Source organism: Nelumbo lutea, chromosome 3 (assembly GCF_056320005.1).
Source record: "Nelumbo lutea isolate HS-2025 chromosome 3, American lotus-T2T, whole genome shotgun sequence".
Lineage (NCBI taxonomy): Eukaryota > Viridiplantae > Streptophyta > Magnoliopsida > Proteales > Nelumbonaceae > Nelumbo > Nelumbo lutea.
The window spans coordinates 99,439,406-99,463,721 of NC_142686.1; the positions used below are offsets into that span (position 1 = coordinate 99,439,406).

The window sequence follows — 24,316 nt, forward strand, 5'->3', positions numbered from 1 at the left end:
GAGCTCGACTTCGGCCAACCATGTACACATTTTGTAATAAAGCAAGTTTCTCTTACCTCGCCTCAAACCCTCAACGTATACATTCTTGTCTCGACCGAGCATCCTTCCACAGCATACAACCTCAGTCCAAGGCACACAACCCTAGGAGGTAGTACGCCTAGTCGCCAGGTCCCCCACCTTGCTATACAGCCTGGCCGCGGTATACAACCTTTGCCAAGGTTATACACTTAGACCAGACACCGGCCCAAGGCATATGGCCCGTTGGAGGTCACACACTTGCTCATCCCTTCTGAGAGGGAACCTATTGGACCTCAACTGCAACTGACGAGTCAGCCCTTAATTTTGGCTTCAACCGGAGAGACCCTCGAAACGAGCGAGTCCTCATCCAAGATCGAGAAGTGGCATCGACCCACTACTCAGCTCAATTCATGGTAGAACAGACATGCTGAAGGGGACAACACCACCTTGTTGAGACCAGTGCAGTCCATGGCACCGGATGAGCTCTACACAGCCCTGGCTAGATGCGGTTTCACGCGCCCTATTTCCCATAAGATGGGTAGCCAGGATAGAAATGGCGTGTGCCTCCCTCTCTTCACTAAGGAAGGGGGTCCCGGTTTTTTGGCAGCGAAGCTGGGCCTTGGCCTTACCCACCTGGGCGATTGAGCAGATGGGTTATTGAACGATGAATTTTTGCAACTTGTGACCTTTCGGAAGGGGGTACCGACCCCTACATGAAACACAAGAAGAAATGCAACCGCAAAATGGCATAAGATACACAACTTGGGGACCTCTTCGGTAGCAGGCAACCACCTTGGCTCCACAATAGCACGACAAGGGAAAGAGGATAGTAACCCTGACCGTCCCGACGGTTCACCTTGGCACGTGACCTCGATCACCTCGGAGGTCCACCTCGGCCTCGTCTAAGGGAATAAGTGTCAGGCTAACTTCCTAAAGCGAACGTCTAATGACCCACTTTGGATTATTTTTTGTCTACTTGTAACATTTGAAAGGGAAGGGGCATAGACCACTCGATAAAAAAAAAGAGAAAGAGGAAGAAGAAAAGAGAGACAAAGGCACAAAGTATACAAAAAAATCTCATTCCCCTTCACAATTCAACTTATAAAATTTTTGGCATTCAAGGCCGAGCACATTTATAACAGAGATAGAAACAAGAACTAAAGTCGGCTAGGCCTCTTCCTCGGTTGGAGGAATGGTAGGATCCTCAATGCTTGCGTTTGCAACTTCAGTGGGAACTTCGGCCTTGTCCTCCGAGGGCGAGAGAGTCAGGGAGCACCTGCAACTAGTCAATGGGGAAGTCCGGCACCATCTTCAAAAGAGCCTTCTTGGTGTCGTCAATCCCCTCCAAGTAGGTTGCGGATCTATAGTGTGCCCAGGTACTGTTGGTACTCCGGTGTTTGCTGTCAAACAACGACAGCGTCCCGGTATTTTGCCTCAGCCTCAGCCTTTGACCTCCTTAATCGGTCCTCAGCTCTAGCGATGAGAGCCTTCTTGGCATTTAAGTCATCTTTCAGCGTCTATCGGAGCAGCTTCTCCTCCTTCAACAACATGAGGGTCTCGTCTAGGTTGCACTTCGTTGAAGCCACCCACACCTGAAGCTGTTTATTCTTCTTCTCAAGTCGAGCCGCATGCTTGAGAAGGAGGCGGAGGCAGTCATCGAGGTTGACATAGTGACGGCAGACCTGCACCAAGCACACCATTAGTAAAGCCAATAAAAGCTAGCAAGCAGCACGCCAAAAAGAGAAGGAAACTCACCTCGGCCAAGAAGTCCATCCCCTCGTCGACGATGGCAATGGGGTTTGTCTGCATCATGTCTAAGCGGTCCCCCGGAGGGACCATCCCCTTGACAAGGGCTGTGTCGATTCCCTCGGTATCAATGGAGTCCCCCTCGCGGACGCCCCACTTCGGGTAGTAGAGACAGTTCAGGCGCTCCCCCCTTGTTGGGCTTGGAAGTGGAGGGAGGAGAAAATGAGGGCCTAGCGGCAAGCCCATTCGCAGGCAGTCTACTCGGAGTAGTAGGAGCCCCTTTCCTCAGCACACCACCCTTGGCTGGGCTGTCCCTGTGCACATGCCTCTTTGCGGGAGGTGCTGGTGGCACCCTAGTTGGCCTTTTCTAGCTAGTCTTCTTTGGCTAATCCTTCTCGACCTTCTTCTTCCCTCTGTTGGCCCCACCAGCGGGGGCCTATGGACATGGGGTCCCCCTGGCGGGTGCGGACCCCTTCTCCACCCTTGCGGTTGTACCACAACCACTCTCCTCGGAGTCTGCCCCCCGAGATGTCCTCTACTTGGCCATTCTTCCTGGTCAAGGCTAGCAGTCTTTTGGCATCCACAGGCATCTCTACAAGAAAACAGTACCAAACAAAACGCAAGAAGACGAGGACGAAAGAGATGAAGGCGAGCAACTGAAATCGAGGGCTCTAGGGAAGAAAGAAACTCTTGGAAGCAAAGGCACTAGTGAACAAGTGATGACCGAAGTCGAGGCCCCTATTTAAAGAAAAATGGATGGCTCAGATCACGCGGGATCCAACGACTGATGAATAACCACCTTTGATGCCTATCCGCTGACCGACATGCGTGGCCTGCCTCGGGTAGATGAAATGATGTTTGGCAAACCAAAGCACCTCCTCACCGTGACTCACTAGTCAGCCCAACCGTGTTGACTCAGCATAAGCGTGGTCTGGTTCACTCATGTCCCATTTTCCCTACGGCAATTACTCAGCAGCCTGTTGAGGACTCAGCCCCCAACTCACCTATTCGGGGACTCCCGACCAATGTGACCCGTATCTGGCTCCGGGAACTACTTTCTTCATGACCTACGACACTGCATAAAGAGACTCCCTTACAAAGCAACCAAGTCACCAGCTTGGGTACCCTTATGCTTCCTCCTCGGCACCCTCAGCCGAAGCCAAGGCCTCGCGAGATGCACCCAACATTCACAAGACTAGGGGGCAAACCTCCCTTTCGCCCACCTTGCACCATAGAAAACTCAGAGCCGAAGCCAAGGCCCCCCTCTACAGGTGCAGCTGAGTCGAGGCCCTGCATTAGCCTCGGTCATCCTCAAAATTCAAAGGCAAACTAATGCCACCATAGGCCACGATGCGCACATGTCCATCGATGCCTCCTAGTATGAGACAATGCACTCCCTTCGGTCAAAACTGAGGCCCCTCCTATCTCGGGCCCCCACCCTGGCCTCGGGAGTGGGGGAAAATGATGTAGGCACATTCGGCTGGGCCAATGGTGAGCCTACACGCGTCCCAGATGATTGGCATCAATGCCTATTTGTTTGGAACCGTTTTTCCATTAAAAAAATAGTGTTCCAAGCCACACCTTGGAAATCGAGAAGGTGTGGTTTGGAGCAACACCGAATTTGGTGTTTTCTCAGATTGTAGCTTGTTGCTGCCAACAAGGACGTGATGTGGCAGTGACATGGACTTCCTATGGGTACTTGTGCTAAAAACATACATGGAGCATAGGAATGACAACGGGGCGGGTTTGGGGTAGGGATCATATTCCCCGTCCCTGACCCCGATTATGAAATTAACCCCCATCCCCGTCTCCAATCCTTGCCGGGGGTAAAATTTGTCCTCCATCCCCGATCACCAATGGAGATGGGTTCCCCGCGAGGACCCAAATCCCTGAATCCCCATCCCGACCCGACCCTGATTGGGGATTCCTATTAATCCCTGTCTCAGTTCCTGCCCCCACCAAAACAATCTCCATCTCTGATCCCATCAAGTCGGGGAAATCGAATCCCCGTTAAAAATGAGAAAAATTGCCATTCCTAATAGAGCACTAATACTAAATAAAAAGTATTGCCAACATATACATATTACATATAAACACCTCTCATGCCTATTTCAAACATCATACTCAAACTCAAGTAACTGTCATGTATTGCCAACCATTAGTCATTAATTGATTTTTTTTTTTTTGTGGTGGTGGGGGGTGTTCGACTCAAATACGGGGAGATTTGTAACTGATATAGAGGGGATATTGAATATCCATTTAGAGATCAAATCTGCTCCCAACAAAATGTATTCCAACACGCTTTCAACATAAATTGATACTATACATCTCATCGTAGTGGGACCATGATGACGGTGCAACTTTATCAGGATTTCCTGCCTGCAATGATTTCATATTTGCTATGGTACTATTTATAGTGCATACGGTTAAAACAGAAAATCATAGCCGCCTTGGATCTATGCAGTAGCTTAACATTGGTGGGGTCATAGCAATATATCAAAGACTTTGACTTACTACGTGTTTGATTCTGTCGGCATTTATTGAATAAATACTGTTATATAGGCATTCCATCAATAAAGGCCTTAATCAATAAAAACCAATAGAACCAAACATACCCCAAGCAAAGGGTTACGATGCTATCGTAGCAAATGTGGATGGTATGACAATATGGCATTCAGTGAGAGAATCGTACATGATGGTGACGTGGCAAGTGGCGTTGCATTCACATTCGACGACGTTCCGAGATTCTTTGGGTGCATCAGTCTTCCATCCCGATTGACCGCTGCATGGATCCACGGTGAAGTCCCAGTCCGTCTTCCCCAGTTTGGTTGCTATCTGACGGAGAGCTTCCACTGCATCAGAAGAGTCAAAACAGTCAGCACAATATTCCTTTCAGAGAACAGAAGAGACCCAAAGGCCGTGGGAGTAGCGATTTGTTCCATTTTTCTTTTCCAGATTGCTATGTTACCCAAAATTAATTTCGTATTTTCGACTTTTTAGCTTTACACATTAATTTGTACTTCTCAAAGTTCCTCCAGCAGCAATAGAAAATAGAAAAGAAAAAGAAATCAAGAAAAGCCTGTCAATCACCAAGGTTGTGTTTGGTAACATTGCTGTTTCTATCGAAATTGTTTTAGGTTAAAATCTGATTTGATGAAAAAAATGCATAAGGGAATTGACATTTCAGATAGAAACTGCAGTCTGTAATAATCAGCAAAAGCGTTTCCGGTAAAAACAACAATGCATGAAATACAACCCAAATAAGCAGATCAATTGAAAAGCAAAGAAGGGTTATGGGTTATTGCTGTTTTAGGCCAGAATTAAAATCAAAGTGATAATTATTTCGATCACCAAATGAAACAAAATTTAGGTAGGTTGTTTATAGAATGATTCTTGAGGAAGAAGAGGAAGAGGAGATGTATAGTTCTATTTTTCAAATTAAGCTGAAAAGGAAAAGGGAAAAGAATCTGCTTCTTACCTTCATCAGACACGAGAGTAGGCTCTTGAGCAGCTCCGAGCTCAAGTGCCAATAAGCAGCTGAACCCAATAACCCAAACCACCAATATACGTTCCAAGATCATCTTCAGCGATCGAGTTTTAGAGGAATAATCAAGGAGAACTAACCTCAAATCTTAGATTTGCTCTCGAAAAAAAGGAAGAGAACCTCAAATTCGGGGTTGTTATTGTTCTCTGAACATGCCTGAAACTTATTGATAAATCCCAAAAATCCCTCCTATACTGCTGTAGCAAGGAAGAAAAAGAAATGATGGGCCCCTCATCGCGCAAAGACCTGGTTTGTAAATAAAATCAACGCATCACATCACTATTTCTTTCTTTTTATTATTATTTCGAGTCACATTCACCAAGGTCACAGTATTAAGAGTGACAATGAAACGGGTTTCGGGCGGGGCACCGTCTCCGATAGCAAATCAGTCCTCCGCAATGTGCCATACCATATCCCCCTTGTATTGAGAACATTTCTCCATGATGACATCATTATTTTTAGGATTATCAAGATGTTTTTAATACACGTGGATGTTGTGGGGGGCTGATTTGAATTCACTGCCTCCTCTCTTGCCTCATCTCCAATGGTGGGATCGGACACCCCTCCTAGTCCATTGGGAATAGAGAATCTTCAAAGTTTCCCCACCCTGTGCCAATTATTTAAAAGCACAATAAATATTAGAGGTATTTGAAAAATAGGATTATAAAAATCTAAGAGTATTTTAAAAATGGGATTATTAAACCCTAAGGTTGTATTTGGTTTGAAGGAAAAAGTAGGGAAATGAAAGGAAAGGTAGGGAAATTCATACAAGTTTTGTAAAAGTTTCCCTACCTTTCTCTACTTTTTTCTTTTAAATCAAATATAGCCTAAGGTTTTGAAAATTTGAAAAAAAAAATCAGAGGTATTTTAATAATTTATCATCAGGTTTGAAATAGATTTTTAGAGAATTATATACAAATCCCATCCCCCACCCCATCCTGTCCCTAATGTGGTATCAAAAGTTGCCAGTAGTCTTTTTTTTTTGGGGGGGGGGCAAAAAAGAGATGCTCCGTTAAGATGAAGAATTTGTTCTAGATGATGAGTGCCACTTTTACATATTATTATATTATATTTACATGCATCATAAGCCAAATCATGGGCAAAGGTTTATTCACATAGCTTTTATATCTTTTGTATATTAAAATGGAATGTGCCAAGCTGACGCATTAAGACTTTTAACTCTTTTGGTTAACTCATCAGTATCTCTATTCCCATTTACTCTTTTAATTATCTCTTCTTATTAATTATGCCATTAACTCCCTCTCATTCCTTAACTCATGCCACTAATTCTCTCTCCTCTTGGTTACTCCATAAATTGTTTAAAATTTATTATGTAAAACATCACTATAATTGACGTTTTACATTAATTTACGATGTAAATCTCATCTCCATCCAAACATGGACAAAACTGAACTGGAAGTGATGTTTTACGCTGATAGTGTTTTACACTTCATCCAAACGCTGATAAAACCGAACCGACAATGACATTTTACACCACAAACAAACACAGCCTTAAGGACGATGCTTTCTTCTACATTCAATTCTGCATACACAACAAATCAACTTCTAAGAATGACAACCAGTATCTGCCTCCCATCTGTGTGGCATGTAAGAACCTTCAACATATACTAAGAGATTCGCCGAAGGAATTGAATGTTGATTATTCAAATTAACAATATATTGATCTCCAGATTCTTATACATATAAGATTCAGCTCTCTCTGGCTGCATTAGACAAATTCATTTTTTATTATGGAATTTAGCATTTCTCATGTCCCCAATGAGCTGAGATATAATTAGAAATTTAATAATGTGAATTGTGTTTCTTCTTCTTTTGATAGAGACTTCAACTTAGTTGTTGTTGATTCAGTGACAAAGTGACACAGTTGTTTGTCTTGAACTTCCTCTGGGTTAAGAATGGCAACAGGACAGGTTGGGGTTGGGTTTTACATGCCTCATCCTCGACCCTGAATTAGAATATCCCACCCATACCCTAAGGTTATGTTTGATTTAAAGGAAAATGTAAGAAATTGTAGGAAAACCTTTACAAATCTTGTATTGGTTTCCCTATCTTTCCCTTCTTTTCCCTACCTTTTCCTTCAAACCAAACATAACATAAAGGGGCTAGCAATCCCAACCCCAACCCTGTCCCCCTGCCTCTTCTTAGTTATTCCCACTTATAAATCTATTTTTTTTATTATTCTACCTAGAGTTATGTTATATTATTTAATATAATATAATATGTTTGGCTATATATATATATAGGGTGAGTCGGGCTGTGACAGGGGTAGGTCAATAAACTGCCATCTCTACTCTAGGGTTAACCCCTAATTGTGTTGTAAGTTAGACTGTCTTGGCATAGTGGCACATAAAGAAAGAGATGCTTCCATGATTCAAACTCTGAATTACAAAATGTGCAGAACTTGTTTGTTTCCTGCAAAAAAAGAAAAAAAAAAAAAAATAGAGCTCCTCTTTGGTCTTTACTCCATTCCACGGTGCCTTTAACTTGAAAAAATCTAGAATTTCAAAGGAATTTTGATTTTCCAAATGAGATTGTAATGTACCGTAGGTCTACATGATAAATGCAGCTGATATGCAAAAAATAACCAGATTTGATAGTATGATGCCTTTATTGACTTCTCCAATAGTATATAGCCTCTCAAAAAAAAGTATAAAAAATGTAACAATTTTTACAAACTACTATTGAGGTATTTCACACATTTGCTTTAAGCGGTACATGAACTGAAAAACCTAAAAATAAAGACATGTTTGGTAAAAAATCCAGAAAGCTAAAAATAGATTTACATGAGGTGAAAAAGTAACTTTCAGGTAAAGTTATAAATTGGATAGCTTCTTTGAAGCAGCTTAGCAGTCAGCAGCACAGCTCAATCAATGCAGAAGCCTTCCTAAACAAGCCCATAATCACATAGACCAAAAAATACTCCTTGCCCATATTTTTGAATACCCAAATTACCCTTTTGGAAAATATTTGCTCTCATCTTGTTTTTTAGAGTTTTCCACCTTGAACATTAGAAATAGGGCTTTTTCCCTCGGCAAACCAGGTTTAAAGTGGAAAGGTTGCAAGGTATTTTTCTTGGTCTTTAAATCAGAATAATCAGACCCACCATTCATACAGCAACTCATGATTTTCAAAACTAGACCGGATTAGATGGCCGGACCGAAAAAACCAGGAATTGGTCACCAGTTTTTCCCTAAAATCACTTGTTTCCCAAAAATCATTGATTTTGGTCAGCAAACCGCTGAACCGGCCAGTTAACCATTCAAACGGCTTTGACCGTTTTTCAATTTTTTTAATTTTTTTGTCAGAACGGGCCGACCGTTCTACCCGATAACCGGATCCCTGACCAGTTCGGTCATTGGGTTGGTTTTAAAAACCATGCAACAACTTCCCCATTGGTCTTTGAAGGGTCAAGCGTGGATAGGATAGTGTCAAACACTTGGTCAGTATAACCAGATGACATGAATTCTCATCAGTGCTCCACAGAGCTCAGTCCACATGCACCCCACAGTCCATCACAGCCGTGTATTGGAAACATCTCCCCAATGCACAATGAGATGATCATGTCAGGCACCTGTGGGGTGCCAATCTGATTTCATAACATATGCACATCTCCTGCAATTTTTTGGAAGGTTGTTTTACATGTCATAATCCAAAAACACAGGTTTTAAAATTTGAGGCCTTCCATGTTTCTCTAGTCCCTTGAGGCAACAACTTGAAATGGAAGCTTCAAGGAGGCAAAAACATGAGAAAGAAAGAGTTTAAATTTTTGCATAAAATATAAAAACAAACCTCCATTGAAGTTTCTGACAATCATAAAAACCTCCATAATATTTTAATTTTAATAAAAACCTTGTAATTTTGAAAAAATATACAAATACCTCACTTCCATTATCCTTTACGATGGAACACACTTAGTGCGTTAAATTTTTTAATTACCAAACTTACCCTTCATAAAATAACTAACAAATTTACTTTTATTTATTTCACTTCAATAGTTTTGACAGCAATGAAGAAACTATAGTTGTTAGATAGTGTATACCCTTAACTCCAATTAGATTGATGTACATAAACATTTATCTATAAATGAATAAAGTACATTATTGTTTCATGTTTATATTGGTATGTTTTCTTTGAGTTACCCTTAAATTGGACACTTAAGAGACTCTTGTTAGTTTAGAATGTTTTCAGCCATTGGATATACTTGGAGAGTTTATCCTGACAAGACTGACACTGGTGTGCTGTTAAACAGTTGAGCAGCTTGTCTCAATTACTAGGGTTAGACCCTAAGCAAAGCTAGTGGGTGTTTACAAGAAGCATTGAACTTGAACCAATTTCTAGTTATGTTCTGGACCTTGGAGATAGATGGGCAAAAACTAGAAAGTTGCATTTTACCCTATACTTGATTATGATACTACACTAGGTGTTAGATTAAGTTGCATTTGATATGCCAACTAGTGAGATCCATTGAGGGTCAAATAATTGGGCATGTTTGGGCAGTTTGGGAAATCACCTAAGTGAATGATCATAGTGATAGGGTTAGCCCCTTTGTTAGACAAAGTGAATATCAGGGTTTACACTCTCTCTGATGGAAACCTAAACTATCGGCAATGGATATTAATTGTATTTGAAATCTGATTTGCAAAATATGTTTATATATTATTACTATTTTATGAAAAATATTTGCAAAAGGTTTTAAATCCTGGGTTCCATCCGAGTAGAGAGTGTGACTTTACATCTTGTAGTCAGGGGAGAGGTCCTTCCTTGTGAGCAATGTTATGATGATTATGGGCTGAGAGGTTAAGTGTAAGAGACCATTATAGGGTTGATTACATAATAAGCTTTATTTTACATAAGTTCATTATCCTTGTATCTTCATAGGGTGGTTGAATCCAATGATCATTTAGTTGTAAATGTTGGGCTCAAACTAAACCCAATCTGATTGGGTTAGAGGTTCACTACCCTGAGTAGTGAATTCGGCCTAACCTCTTTTAGGGGTAGGGTCAAACCCTTATGGACTTGTCTGAGACCTTTGTGGGTTCCCATGCCATACAATATTTAGGCCTAAAGTGGCCATGAAACACTTCGGGACATGAGCTATTGGAGAAAATGGGCCTAAGGCTCATTACTAATATGATTAATTAAGCGATCAAATTGTCAAGTAACTTGGGTTGAAAATAGGCATAGATATAGGTATGGAGCACTTTTCCTCTTAAGAGGATAATGCTTATCAATTAACTATAGAGTCCTGATCCAAATTTGATTTGGATTAGCTCTTAATTAGATTAAGAGAATGCTCTATATAAAGGAGAGAGAGGGGAGAGTCCAATTCAGATAATTCTCTCCGCTCTCTTGTTCTCTCCTCTTTTCCTTTGTCTCCTAGAAACCCTAGCATGATCTAGCCATTACAAGAACTTATTTTTATCAGTTTTTCTACTTTATTTTTGCAAGAGAAAAGCTAGGGAAATTAGGCTCACAAATCCCATTCGATCCAAGCAAATTGGATAGTAGTTTTGTTGAAATGGTGTTGTTGAATTGGTTTCTCTTGTACATTGCGTCATCTTTAGTTGGAGGCCAGTTTTTGGAACTGATATTAGGTGTGAACTACCACTCTAGGTGCTTCAATTTGTGGTTTTTGTATCAGGTATGATCAGTTTTAATTTGGCTTTCAAATCTGGTTCGATTCAGTGCAAAATTGATCTAGAAATTTTAGATTTCAAAATCATCGGGAAATTGGTTCCTGAGTTAGATTAGAAAATTTTTGAAAATTGCCCAGCTATCAAGCATGGTTCGGCCATACATAATCTGATTTCTAACCCTTCCAATAGTAGCATCTACTAAAACTTATTGACCAAAGAACATAATTTCGATCGGAGAAATCTTATCAGATAATTGATACTTGTAGTAGCTTCAATGATGTCTGTGGTGGTCAGTTCGTTGGATACCGTGCAATCTCATTGGAGATTTAAGGATTTCTTTTAGTGTGGACCTATATCATTTTTTTCTCTAGATGTCGAGATGTTTGACTAGATGGAAAGAGCTTCTTGGATTAAAGCTTCAAAACCATCAGCCTGAGCAAGAGTTTCAAAAAACAAATTTGTCATCCCCATCGAGATCATCTAATGTGAGGTCTCTAAAGAATTTCATACCATTTTCAAAACTCAAGCTTCATCTTCATAACCATATGGAATAAGGTTTGCGGGTCATAGAAGAAGTTATACAAGTATGAGGTTTTTCAGTAGAAATGAATGTCGAAGAGCAATCGTTGTTTGAAAATGAAAATAGATGCAACTGTATCTTTAGAGTCCGGATCTGCTCCTCACAGAATGTGCCTCACACTGACCTCAAAACCTATCATGGCTGCACATTGGGAACATCTCCCATACTTTTATTTATTATTCATGGGGAGATGTTCCCAATATAGGGTGGGATGTGGCTATGAGGTCTATGTGAGGCAAGCTCTTTGAGGAGTAGATCCCAATTCATATCTTTAATCTATGTAGCTGTGATTTTTATGGGAGAGGATGAGGGATAAGGGATCTAGCAATAAAAGAAATAATGAAAAATAAAAGAATGTTTTAGAAACTATTCATTTATCCAAGAGTTTTGTGTAGAAGATAACATTGCTCTGGACCACGCCATAAAACATTGTTTGGCATTGATGTCATTTTTTGAGAAAATGGCACCACATTAGAAAAAGTGGTGCTTAAGAAAATGACCTCTTATTTAGCATTGTTTTTCCAAGAAAAAACACTGCTCTAGACCACGCCTTAGAAATTGGAAAAGTGTGGTCTGAAAAATGCCAAATTCAATGTTTTCTCGAAAACAACCTATTGCTGACAACGGTGCAATGATGTGACATCATCTTGGGCATTGGATAATATAGACCAATGTCAAAAAGGGCTATACAACACTAGTAACAAACAAAACCAGTGCCGTTTTTCAAGAAAACAACCTATGTGGTAGCATTGATGCCAAAAAAAATGAGTCATTTTCTGAGAAAACGGTGCAACAAACCCTCATACGTACAACATCATTTTCTTAGAAAACATCTCTGAAGCAACAACATTGATGCCAAACACCTACATCATCTAATGCTTGGTCTATAAACCATTTCCTATATAGAATCATGTTCCTCTTCAGCCCAGCTGTTAATTCATTTTGAGTCTATAAACTCTGATTGAGAGTCAATTTCGTTTCCCCTCACCTTTCCCTATCTTCTTGAAACCAGATTTTCAAAAACCCCACTTGAGTGAGATTTGTAAAACCATTAAGCCTATTCTAGCTTTCATTGTCTGAGAGTTTTTATTCTTTGTGAATAGAATGATGGCAAATCCCATCTCTCATTCATCGTATTCATCTTCCTCTTCAAACCGCTCTGCTAGCTTGTTCTTCTTCGATTCTTTTTTCTTGCTCTCTCCATCTCTATTCATGAGGGTATTTTGGTAAAATTCTCACCTCAATCAGCCACATTTGGTGCATCTTTTCGTGCAGGCTGTTGTCTTTTTAGAAGCCTGACAGCCTGTGTTTTGGTCTTTTTCCATTTGGTTGGGAAAAGATCTAGCCACCGAAAACCGCAACCCCAAAAAGACACGGGAAGCCCATTTTGGGCTATTTTCGGGAAGCTCCAAATGGAACTTTTCGCCTTTTTTTTAACTCATCTTCGTGCTAACAGACACGCTTTAACCAAATGATCTTCAAGCTGTTAAGATCTTGATGCAAAAACTCACATCGTCTTTTGACTATCAGAGCTTCCAAAAGATCTTTCAAAAAAGATTTGCCAAATGACCACTAATTAAAGGTAGGTATTTGTTTCTTTTTTCCAACAATTAAGGGAGGTTCTTATGAAATCCCAAGGAAGATTTTATAGTTTACCCTAAATTTTTTTCAAAGATTAGGTAGTAAAGTGATGAACCCCATTGTTTAGGAGGGAATTTTGGAGTTTATCGTTAATAGGTGGACTTGTGAAGTTTGAAGTGTTATCATTGAGAATATGGATGTTTTTTGTCATAGACAGTCATCTTGATTTTTTTTATGGAAAAGTACGGACAGGCTCATTGCAGATTTTTGAATTTCACTGCAAACCTATAAACATTCAAAATGTAAAATACCCCCCCTCTATGCACCAATACCCACCTGTGAATTGGTATCAATTACACCTCTCCAACTGTGCTTTAGGCCTAAAAGTTCTGACCCTGAGCTGAACTATTTTTCTCTCCTTTTATTATTGGGCTACGCAGCAAATCCCAATCTCCACCCACCAAAGGAATCACTCCAATCCGCTTCAACATGATTTGTATCCATAATGGGTCCCAATCTTATGGTGAGATGTATGGACACAAATCATATTAGAACTGCTTTTTTATTCTTTTTTATTGAAGAAAAATCCTACCACTAACACAATACCGGGGGATCTATTATCAACAAAATTCTCCCAAAACTATCCCAACAGGCCGTTGCAACTACACATCTGAAACATCTCTGACTGCAATGGCTGGTTGGGACATTGTGCGTTGGGACCATGTATTGATAGGTGATCTGGGGGTCCCATCCCCTGTACCAAAAACCCTTGACTCTCCCGAGTCATTGTTGGGAGGAGATTCCCACCACGCCCCCCACACTAAGCCACCCAATCAATTGATCACTCTTCTTTGATTATTAATTTATCTTCAATTCTTGGTCTTTTTCAACTGGTAAGTAGGCATAAAGTTTTCCAAAGTTTTCATTATTAATTGTTAAATAATAATATTTCCTTACTTTTGATTATTTTTTGGTAGATTGATGTTTGTCAAATCAGCGGGTTCGAATGCGACTTCATCATTTATATCACGCGCCTTTCATTTTAACACAATTCTTTAAGAAGATGAACATGTTTTATTTGGCATGGTTGTTGGGCCCAAGGTCTAAAATATTATATTGATTATATTGGTAGATTGGTTTTCACTTTTCAGTGTGTATTCTATTTGCATTTGCGTGAGTGCATGGAAGTCCATGTAAATACGTCGATTATAAATTCTGGTTTACTTCGCTATCAATTTTTGTTTTTATTGATATGCACCATTTCTGATTGAGAATGGACGTAAGAGGACAGTTCAGTTTTGTTTGGGAATAAGGTGAAGTAAGATAACGTGTTTTCCATTCTATACGAAGGATGCAAAATTTGTATCAGATAAGAATGCAATTCATAGTTATAAAGATTTAGTTTGGGAAGAGTCTAAATACAAATATGTACAATACAAAACCTTATATTCAGTGTTTCTAAACCTTGTATTTGTATTATACATATTTTTATTTGACTTCTTCCTAAATTGAGCCAAATAAACAAGTATAAAATTGAAACAGGTGCAAAATTTATATTCTATTCTGATATGCATTTACAAAGCGTACTATAAGAGATATATCGGGTACAATTCAGATAAGCATGCATCATGGGTATCAATCAGCTCCGTGGATGACAAAGGTGGTAATGGCCCATGGAGATTTGAAAGTCTAGGCGAATAATTCTATCTATTAAAAGCAATATTTAAAAATGGATCCGGAAGTGGAACTTTTTTCCTTTGGGTCGTAGGTCACTTAGGCTGCGTTTGGTTTGAAGGAAATGTAAGAAAACCTTTATAAATCTTGTATAGATTTTCCTACCTTTCCCTTCTTTTTCCTACATTTTCCTTCAAACCAAATAAGCCATTAGTTCAACTACCCAAGCTTGACTTGGGCTTGGACCCAACCCGTATATGTCAATTTTCAATTAAGGCTAGGCTTAGGTTGGAAAGGTTAAGCTTGATCTCAGGCCCAATTTGCATTCAAGCCTTAGGTCCAATATTTAGGCTTTGGGCCTGGGTTGACTATAAACCTAATCTACCCATCCACCTACATCCCTACAATAAAGAACAAGACCCATGGTATCAAATTGGGATATGCTTTTCACAGAGCACTTCTCACAACCACATCCCACCATGTATTGGGTACATCTCCCATGAATAATAACATACAAATATGGGAGATGTTTCCCATGTGCGGCTGGTATATGCTGTGAGGTTGGTGTGAGGAGCAGATCCATACTCCATGTATCATGCATTTCATTAAATGGGTCAGGCTAAATCATTTCCTATACAAGTCATCAAAATATAATTTTTAAAACTCATTTAAATTCCATTTAGAAAATAAAGAATAATAATTAAAAATATTTTTATTATTTTAGGACTAAAAGCAATTGACAATTTGACATACAACTTTCTTATTTATAAGAAGCTGAAATAGATGGAGAGAAGAGAGGAAGTGTATGTATAAATTTCTTTTAAAACCCCAAGAAAGTTAGCATTTGAAAAACTAAAAGTTCAATTGGATATAATATGTGAGTAAAATTATTCCTGAACCGACTATATATAACCCAAAAAATAATGCTTGAGTTGGAATTGGACTGACTTAGTTCGACTGGGACCCAAAAAATTATACTCGGACTGTTTCGTCACTCCATTTTATTTAAATTTATATCCACTATTAAATTATTAATGATTAAATCGATTTTTACTATTTCTATATCCATGAACATGGCATAAATGCAAATGCTAAGATGAATGAGTGAAAAAACCTAAAAAAATTAAGATCTGAATGCAAATGACATACAACTCTCTCTCTCTCTTTCTCTCACCTTATTATGTTATTCTCCACATTGTTTTGTATTCAAAGTAGGACTAATGATTGGCTTTTATAGTTGAGACGTCAAATTTCACATTTCACGTAGAAACAACAATACGTAGGTGGTTGAGATTAATTTACTTATCTTAATGGCCAAATTCTTTGGGTATGAATTGGTCAATGCATATAAATAATCTGATAGGAGATTCTGATGCTAAGATTAATTAGAGCCTATGTATTTGCACTTTTCTCAAACAGAGCCTAATGTGTTTGGTTGCAATGCGAATAAAATTTGTACTGATGCAAAATCATGGCAGTGCAAATGTAAAAAATGCAAATTCTTGTTTAATTTTGTTTTGGATTTTATTTTATTCTGTTTTCTGTCTAAATTTACTTCATTTGTACTACAATCAAACAAATTAAGCTAAAATTTAAAATAAAAATAGGTCAGAATTTACACTCAAATCATTTGCACTGCCATGGTTTTGCATCAGTGCAAATTTATTTGCATTGCAGCCAAACACAGCCTCAAATACAAAAATGTTCACATAATTTACCATTGTTTTTCTCTTTTCTTATCTTTGCTTCATAACAAACACCATGTAGAAAGAAAAAAAAAACCAAAGATGCTTAAGGTCAAAACTGTCATTTTTCATTATCATCTGATAGAAGGTTGATTAAGTAAATCGATTGCAACTATAGGGAATGATTTAGTAAAATACAAATTATAAGGCAGGTTTTAATAAATTCATAAAATTATAGGGGTATTTTAGTAAATAACACTTTATAGAACAATATAGTGCCATTATAAGCGGATAAAAGCTTTTCACCTTGTTTTTTTTGTCCACTTTATTAGTGAGACAGGTCACTTGAGTGTAAATTGCGCATTTGTGTCTAACTATTCAAATCTTACGTAGGGGTGCAACTTGAGTAAGTTGGATTGAGCATTTGTGTAAATTGCGCAGTAAGGGTGTAAAGCATATTCACAAACAAATGCATGCAAACTGGATTAAGTGCAATTTATGTATTTTTTGTGGGCAGAAATCCAAGTGCAAATTTTGCATCTTATCTGGATTTGCACTGCAAACATGCATTTTGTCGTGCAGGCAAGAGATTCGTTGGGTGAGGAAGAAAGAAAACACTGCATTTGATGGGGTATCATGGACAGTGGACCTCAAAGGTCAGAAGCCCAAGCAAGAACCAACACCAATATTTCTATTTCCACGGAGTAGTTGTTCTCTGCTTATTTATGGTGGGAAGTGTTTCTTTAATTATTTTTTAATATAGAAAGGAATCTATGAGGATATCCACATCAGATGGTAACAAATCCTTCGATGAAAATGGAGTCAAAACAGAACTTTATATATATTTGTTTATTACTAAAATGAAGTCAGTCACTAACAAAAATTTCATTTTAGTAGCCAAAACTTGTATACAGATAATGAGGAAAGTAGACATCCAGCCCCATGATACAATGCTCTCTAGCATGCTCACCACAGCAGACATAGTAGGCCTTAGTGGTGCACATGTATTAGTGCATAAGGCTCAGTTTGTACAGCGTAATTATATACAAAATATAAGATTTTGCACTCTATATATTTGCATTGTACTCCTTCCAAACTCAGCCTAACAGAGCCACATTTACCTCCAGATGTTTTTGTTTCATCTCTTTCTGTCACAATTAAACAATCAAGAAGATGAATAAAATCCTCTGGCCTGAAAGCAGTATTTCTCTTCCCAGTGACAAACTGGCAATAACTCCAAAACTGTAAGCATCTACCTTGTTTGTCAAGTAACCCTTCATTGCATACTCTGGGGCCATATATCCACCGAAGATTCAGGATTATCATATTATATTTTCCCCAAGACTGTGTTTGGTTTGAAGGAAAAAATAGAGAAAGGAAGGGAAATGTAAGAAAATCTTTACAAGCCTTGTATAAGTTTTCCTATGTTTCCCTTCCTTTCCCTATTTTTTCCTTCAAACCAAACATAACTTAAATGAGATTAGAGTCAACCCTGAAACTATAGGGTAATATTTCTTATACTGCAAAAGTTGATCTCATGAAATTCTATTTAGGCCAGGTCCATATATACCCAGACACCGACCCTCTTATCAGCATCAGTATCAGGGTCATGTTGGGTTAAGGCCCAGTCACCCAGACATGACATGGGTAGTTACAGAACCTAATGATAAGAAACAATTGGGTATTGTTTAAATTGACAAAATGCTTTTGGATCACACTAAAATATAAATTTTATTGCATGACAGTTGATTATAAAAGGAAAAAAAAAAAAGTGATCCAAATATGGACCCAATCCCTAATGGATCTATGGATCCAATTTAGAGTTGGGATCTGCTGCACTTTTTTTTTTCCTGCACTAACTGGACCAAGCAATCACTAAGACAGGTGTCCTTACCCACACATGAACATTCCATTGCACACATGTAATGAAACACCTGTCAACCTGTCACGCATTGATTAGTGCAGTAAGTGCAGAGAATCCCAACAGTCCAAGTTGAACATAATAATGTGATTTTAACCCGAAATTTTGACATAGTAATTCTTGGGTCTAAACTTTCTGGATCCAGAACGCACTAATCCACGATGGGTATGTTGGTTATCTAGGTAGTTGGACACACATCGCCACCTCTACCAAATATTTTCCTAGGGAAAGAGTCAAATGTAACATGAATTAGAAACTGAAGTGCTCTAGTTTCTGCAACTGGTAGAATCCATTACTATTCAGGGGAAGTCAGGAATTTCAAGTTGTGGATTTTCCCACTTCCCTATTTTTTGCTAAGATATAAAGAATGCTCACAACCACCAATAATCACTTTTAACAGAGTAGAGCAGATTAACTCCCACTTCCCTATTCTCCTCTTCATAAAGCTTGGCCAAGCCAAAATCAGATATCTTGGGGTTAAGGTCTTTGTCAAGAAGTACATTAGTAGCTTTGATATCTCCGTGAACAATCTTCAATCTTGATTCTTCATGGAGATGAGCCAAACCTCTTGCTATCCCAATACAGATCTTCTGCCTAGTTGTCCAATTTCAGTTGGTATTTTTCTGGACCTTCACATCATCAAATTAACACAAATCACAAAGTAATATGTCAGTTTTGAGATATACTGGTCCACAAGAAACGGTGATGAAAAGAAGAGAGAAAAGGAAAAGAAGTCAGTGAAACAAAATATCATTCATCTTACCAAACAAGGCATGAGTAGGGCTATTGTTTTCCATGAATTCATATACTAGCAGAATTTGGTTTCCTTCAATACAGCATCCATAACATTTTACAAGATGTGGATATTGCAGAGAATAAATCATGCCCATCAAATTGACAAATTCCCGATTTCATTGCTTTTGATTTGGAAGAAAGATGCTTAACTGCTATTATGATTCCATCTGATAAATGACCCTGCAATTGAGTAACAACAGTTTCTTCTATTTGGCATTTACACGAAAGAGATGCATGCGATTTGATGAACATGAAAGAATGATCAACCAATATGGTAAGATGATAGAATACCTTGTACATAGGCCCAAAACCACCTTCTCTTATCTTGTTTGTGGAATCAAAGTTGTTTGTGGCAGCTTTTATTTGCTTCAATGTAAGGAGCCAGTTTGCAGGATCTCTTAAATCTGTCAAAGAAGCAAAGCTGAATGAGTGTGGATTAGAAGACAATAAATTTCTGTAACTATTAACTTGCATTCTATGCTTCAGTTTTCACTAGGGGTCCACATTCACAATCAACAAAGTCATGTCAGTAAGGACATTAATTATAAGCAGAACATAGACCATAAATTATGAACATATAAAACTTTTTCCTATTTATTTAAACTTTTCTGAAGATTAAAATGTTCATAATATGTATAATTTCCTCAAGTCACTATTTTATGTTAAAGTTCATTACTTTGTAATCCAGTTATTATTTGTTTATGATGTTAAGCAACGGATAAATCTTTTTTCTTTTTTCTATTTTATCCCCTCTCTCCTTCGTGAAATGATTAATTTCATTCTTTCTGAAAGGATTTGTACATGGTTTCTCCCACCTTGGTCCATTGTGCTTTTGTGTCTTTGACAGCCTCTCTACCAAATGGTACCTAGAACCGTGAGGACAAGGGCCACTACTGAAACCATGATAAAAGAAAAGGGAAGGGAAGGGAAGGACAGATTTTTATTAAGAGATATTTATTAAGAGATATTTGGTAATTAGGTCAGTTGTTCAACACTCCCCCTCGAGTAGGGGCTAAAATTATCTATGGAGCCCAACTTGGATAAAATTTGTTGGAAATGTCCCTTGTCAATAACTTTAGTAAAGATATCTGCAAGTTGCTCTCTACTTCAGACACAAGGAGTCTAATGATTTTGGTTTGAAATTTCTCTCGAATGAAATGACAATTGACCTCAATGTGTTTAGTTCTTTCATGGAAAACTAGATTGGTGGCTATGTGTATAGCTACTTGATTGTTACAAAACATCTTTATAGGCTTCTTAGATGCAATCCCTAAATCGTTAAGCAAAGATTGTAGCCAAATTAATTCACTAGCTGTTGAGACCATGGCTCTATATTCAGCTTCTGCACTTGAGTGAGATACGACATTTTGTTTTTTGCTTTTCCATTTAATAAGATTTCCACCATTAAGTGTATAATATCCCAAGGTGGACTTCCTTTCCATTTGATTGCCAACCCAATCTACATTTGAGTATCTTTGAATTTCTGCATGTCCATCATTTCTCATCTAAATTCCTCTTCCTGGTGATCCTTTGAGATATCGTAAAATTTGATCTACAGCTTCCATGAATCCCTCTTTAAGATCATGCATAAAATGGTTAACAAAGCTGACAGCATAGGCAATGTCCAGTCTAGTAATAGTTAGATATATATTTCCTTTGGTGGCATATTTCCTTTGGAAAAGAAACAAGACTTTACTTGTTTGGTGGCATATTTCCTTTGGAAAGGAAACAAGACTTTACTTGAATGAGCCATTTCAATGCCTAAGAAATACTTCAGTTTTCCCAAGTCTTTGATATATATCAAACATTTTCATAAGATGTTCCTTAAGTTTAGAGATACCAAGAATATTATCACCTGCAATAACTATGTCATCCACATATATTAGAACAATAATAGACTTTGACCACTCCCTTTAGTGAACATAGATGAATCAGTTGCACTTCTTGTAAAACCAAGTCATAAGTGTTGAACTAAGTTTGGCATACCAGGCGTGAGGAGACTGCTTGAGACCATATATTGATTTTATCAATTTGCACACCAAGTCATTATGAGACTATTGTGGGTGCCCAGGAGGGAGATCCATATGTGATTTCTGTTGAGGGATTGAAGTTCCATGTGTGATTTCTGTTGAGTGATTGAAGTTCTTCATCCATGGCCTTCCTCCATATTGAATGGTTCTTAGCTTCACCAAAGATAGATGGTTCAACATGTTATTTGATGAAAATTAGAAAGGCCAAGTGAAAACAAAATATATTATCATAGAAAACATAGTCTTGAATTGGGAAGGAAGTTGCATGATAGGTGTAAAAATCTTAAAGTCTAGCGGAAGGTTGATGAACAAGCGAAGACCTTCGAGGAAGATTTTGGTCATTGAATGGTGTATGTGATTGTATTGTAGGATCAAGTTTATGTTCAAGCATAGGTTCCATAAGATCAACACTATCTTTTTAAGTAGAGATTGGAGGACCTTTTTCATGAACATCTCTGTGCTCACTTATTTGGTTTGTAATGCCATTCACATGTACATCTTCATTAAAAAGGGGAAAAGGAGTAAACTAACCATAATTCTCCCCTTGAATGACCCAAAGATTTTTGAAAATAGGACTCATTCTCAACAAATGTGACATTTTGAGAGATATATAATTTCTTAGTTTTGGGATCATGCATTCATACCCCTTTTTTTGTAGAAGAATATCTAACAAAGACAAATTTAGAAGCATAATTATCAAGTTTTCCAACATTTGTAGGTGAACAAAACAAATGCACCCAAAAACCCCAAGGTGAGAGATATCAATTTTGTGTCCTTTGATAACTTCTAAAGGAGATTTATCATTCAAAACTCTACTAGGCAACCTATTGATCAAACAACAACTAGCTAAAATTGCATTTGACCATAAATATTTTGGAATATTCATTTGAAACATAACTAACCTAGTGTCCTCAAGAAGATGTCTATTTTTCCACTTAGAAACTTCATTTTGTTGAGGAGTTTCTACACAAGAGGTTTCATGAATGATCCCTTCACTTTTGAGGTACGATGTAAAAGTTTTGTTATCATACTTAGTACCATTATCAGTTCTAAAAAGTTTAATCCGTGCATTAAATTGATTAAGAACCATTTGGAAAAATATTGGAAAATGCTCAACACTTCACTTTTAGATTTCAGCAAATAAATCTAGGTGGTTCGAGACTTATCATTAATGAAAGTAATAAAATATCTAAAACGTTTGTGAGAATCAATAGGTGATGGCCCCCACAAATCAATATGTACTAATTCAAATGGTTTTTCACAAAGATGCAAGCCACGTGCAAAAGGATGTCTATGCTATTTAGACAAATGACAAACTTCACAACTACTACAATCCAAAAAAAGTGTGGGATGCAAGAGATGTAGCACTTTATCTGATGGGTGTCCCGATCTTTTGTGCCATACCCGAGAGACATTTTCTTGAATATTATTATCCTTGAGAGCTAATTTATGATGATCAAAACAATATAGACCATGAATGAGATGTCCTTCACCAATCATATTCCCCGTGGCTAGGTTAGAAAAATCTTAAAAATTCGGCCAGCCACTAGATCTGGTTTGGCCATGTCTAATTTGATTTCTAACCCTTCCAACCATAAAAATCCTCTTAAGAACATATCCACTCTCAACTCCTCACCAATGAAGACATCTCTCTTAGAACTAGTCTCCAAAAGGTATTTAGCAAAAAAAATTGCCGATTCATAATGGTAGCGATCACATCAAGAAAGCATATTCATTTTGCATAAATGAGTGTATATTGAGCAATGTCAGGCCTTATTATATATGGAAATATTAATAGTTCTACAGCTTCTACTTGACTACAAGTTTCACAATCCATTGTAGGAAGCTCAACAACTAAAAAAGTTAAAAAGCATAGTAGGGATTATGCATCAAGACAATCACATTATATTGAAAGAATACTTGAGAAATTTAAGCATTTAGGATTTAAAGAATATAGCACACCATATGATTCTAGTATTAAGATAATAGAAAATTCTGGTAAAGCAATTGCACAATTTGAGTATGCTAGTGCAGTAGGAAGTTTGATGTATGCTATGCTTTGTATTAGACCTGATATTGCATTTGGAGTAAGTAAACTTAGTTAGTTTACAAGTAATCCTGGTGCAGAGCATTGGAAGGCAATTGGGAGAGTTCTTGGGTACCTCAAAAGAACATTGGAACTTAGTTTATTCTACTGTGATTATCTAGTTGTACTAAAAGGTTACACTGATACAAGTTGGATTACTAGTAATGAAGATAACAAGTCCACCTCTAGATGGATTTTCGTCTTTGGTAAGGGTGCGATTTCTTGGGCATCCAAGAGACAAACTTGTATATCTCATCGACCATGGAATCCGAATTCATAGCCTTATCAATTACTAGAAAAGAGATTGAATGAATTAGAAATTTATTATTGGATATAAAACTTTGGCCTAGTCCTATGCCTCAAATTTCTATTTACTGTAATAATGAGACAACTCTATCAAGAGCTTATAATGGTACCTACAATGGTAAGTCCAGACATATAAGTCTGAGACAAGAATTTTTTAGACAACTGATTCAAGATGGAGTCATCACTATAACTTATGTGAGGTCAAATAAAAACTTGGATGATCCACTTACCAAAGGTTTGCCCAGAGAATTGGTAAGAACGAAAATTAAAGAGATGGGATTAAAACCCTTAGTCACTTGTAATGATAACTCGACCTGAACTAAAAAACTTAGTATTGGGTTTAATGAGTAACAACAAGTTACAACAATGTGATTATTAGCAATGACATTGAGAAATTTTCCATCACAACATAAACAATGTTGTCTGTTATGATGAGAGGTTGAGTTAAACTTTTAATGAAGTTCTAAAATGTGTCAAATAACAAAATACATAGTGGAAGTTCACCTACGTGAATATAGAAGTGGTGTTGTTTCTCATGAGAGCTTGGGTTTGCTCTCGGGATTGTTCATGAAACCAAGAAAGAAGCATATGGCCATAACAGTATTGGGCGAAATTTAAAACTCTTGTAGAGACCGGACATTTTATGTGTATGGGTATCTTTGGTCTGTCTTGAGAGTAATTGGTTTAAGGTCT

General features: G+C 38.0%; 1 protein-coding gene across 1 annotated transcript in view; it reads right to left on the reverse strand.

Moving 5' to 3' along the window:
* The window catches only part of LOC148867129 (putative leucine-rich repeat receptor-like serine/threonine-protein kinase At3g14840), a 40,647-nt gene extending 35,105 nt beyond the window's left edge, over positions 1-5,542 (reverse strand). The window contains 2 exon segments of the mRNA XM_088976463.1: positions 4,457-4,616; positions 5,243-5,542. Of these exon segments, the coding sequence (XP_088832589.1) occupies positions 4,457-4,616; positions 5,243-5,345 (263 nt within the window). The 5' untranslated portion in view covers positions 5,346-5,542.
* Between the last annotated feature and the right edge of the window lie 18,774 nt (positions 5,543-24,316).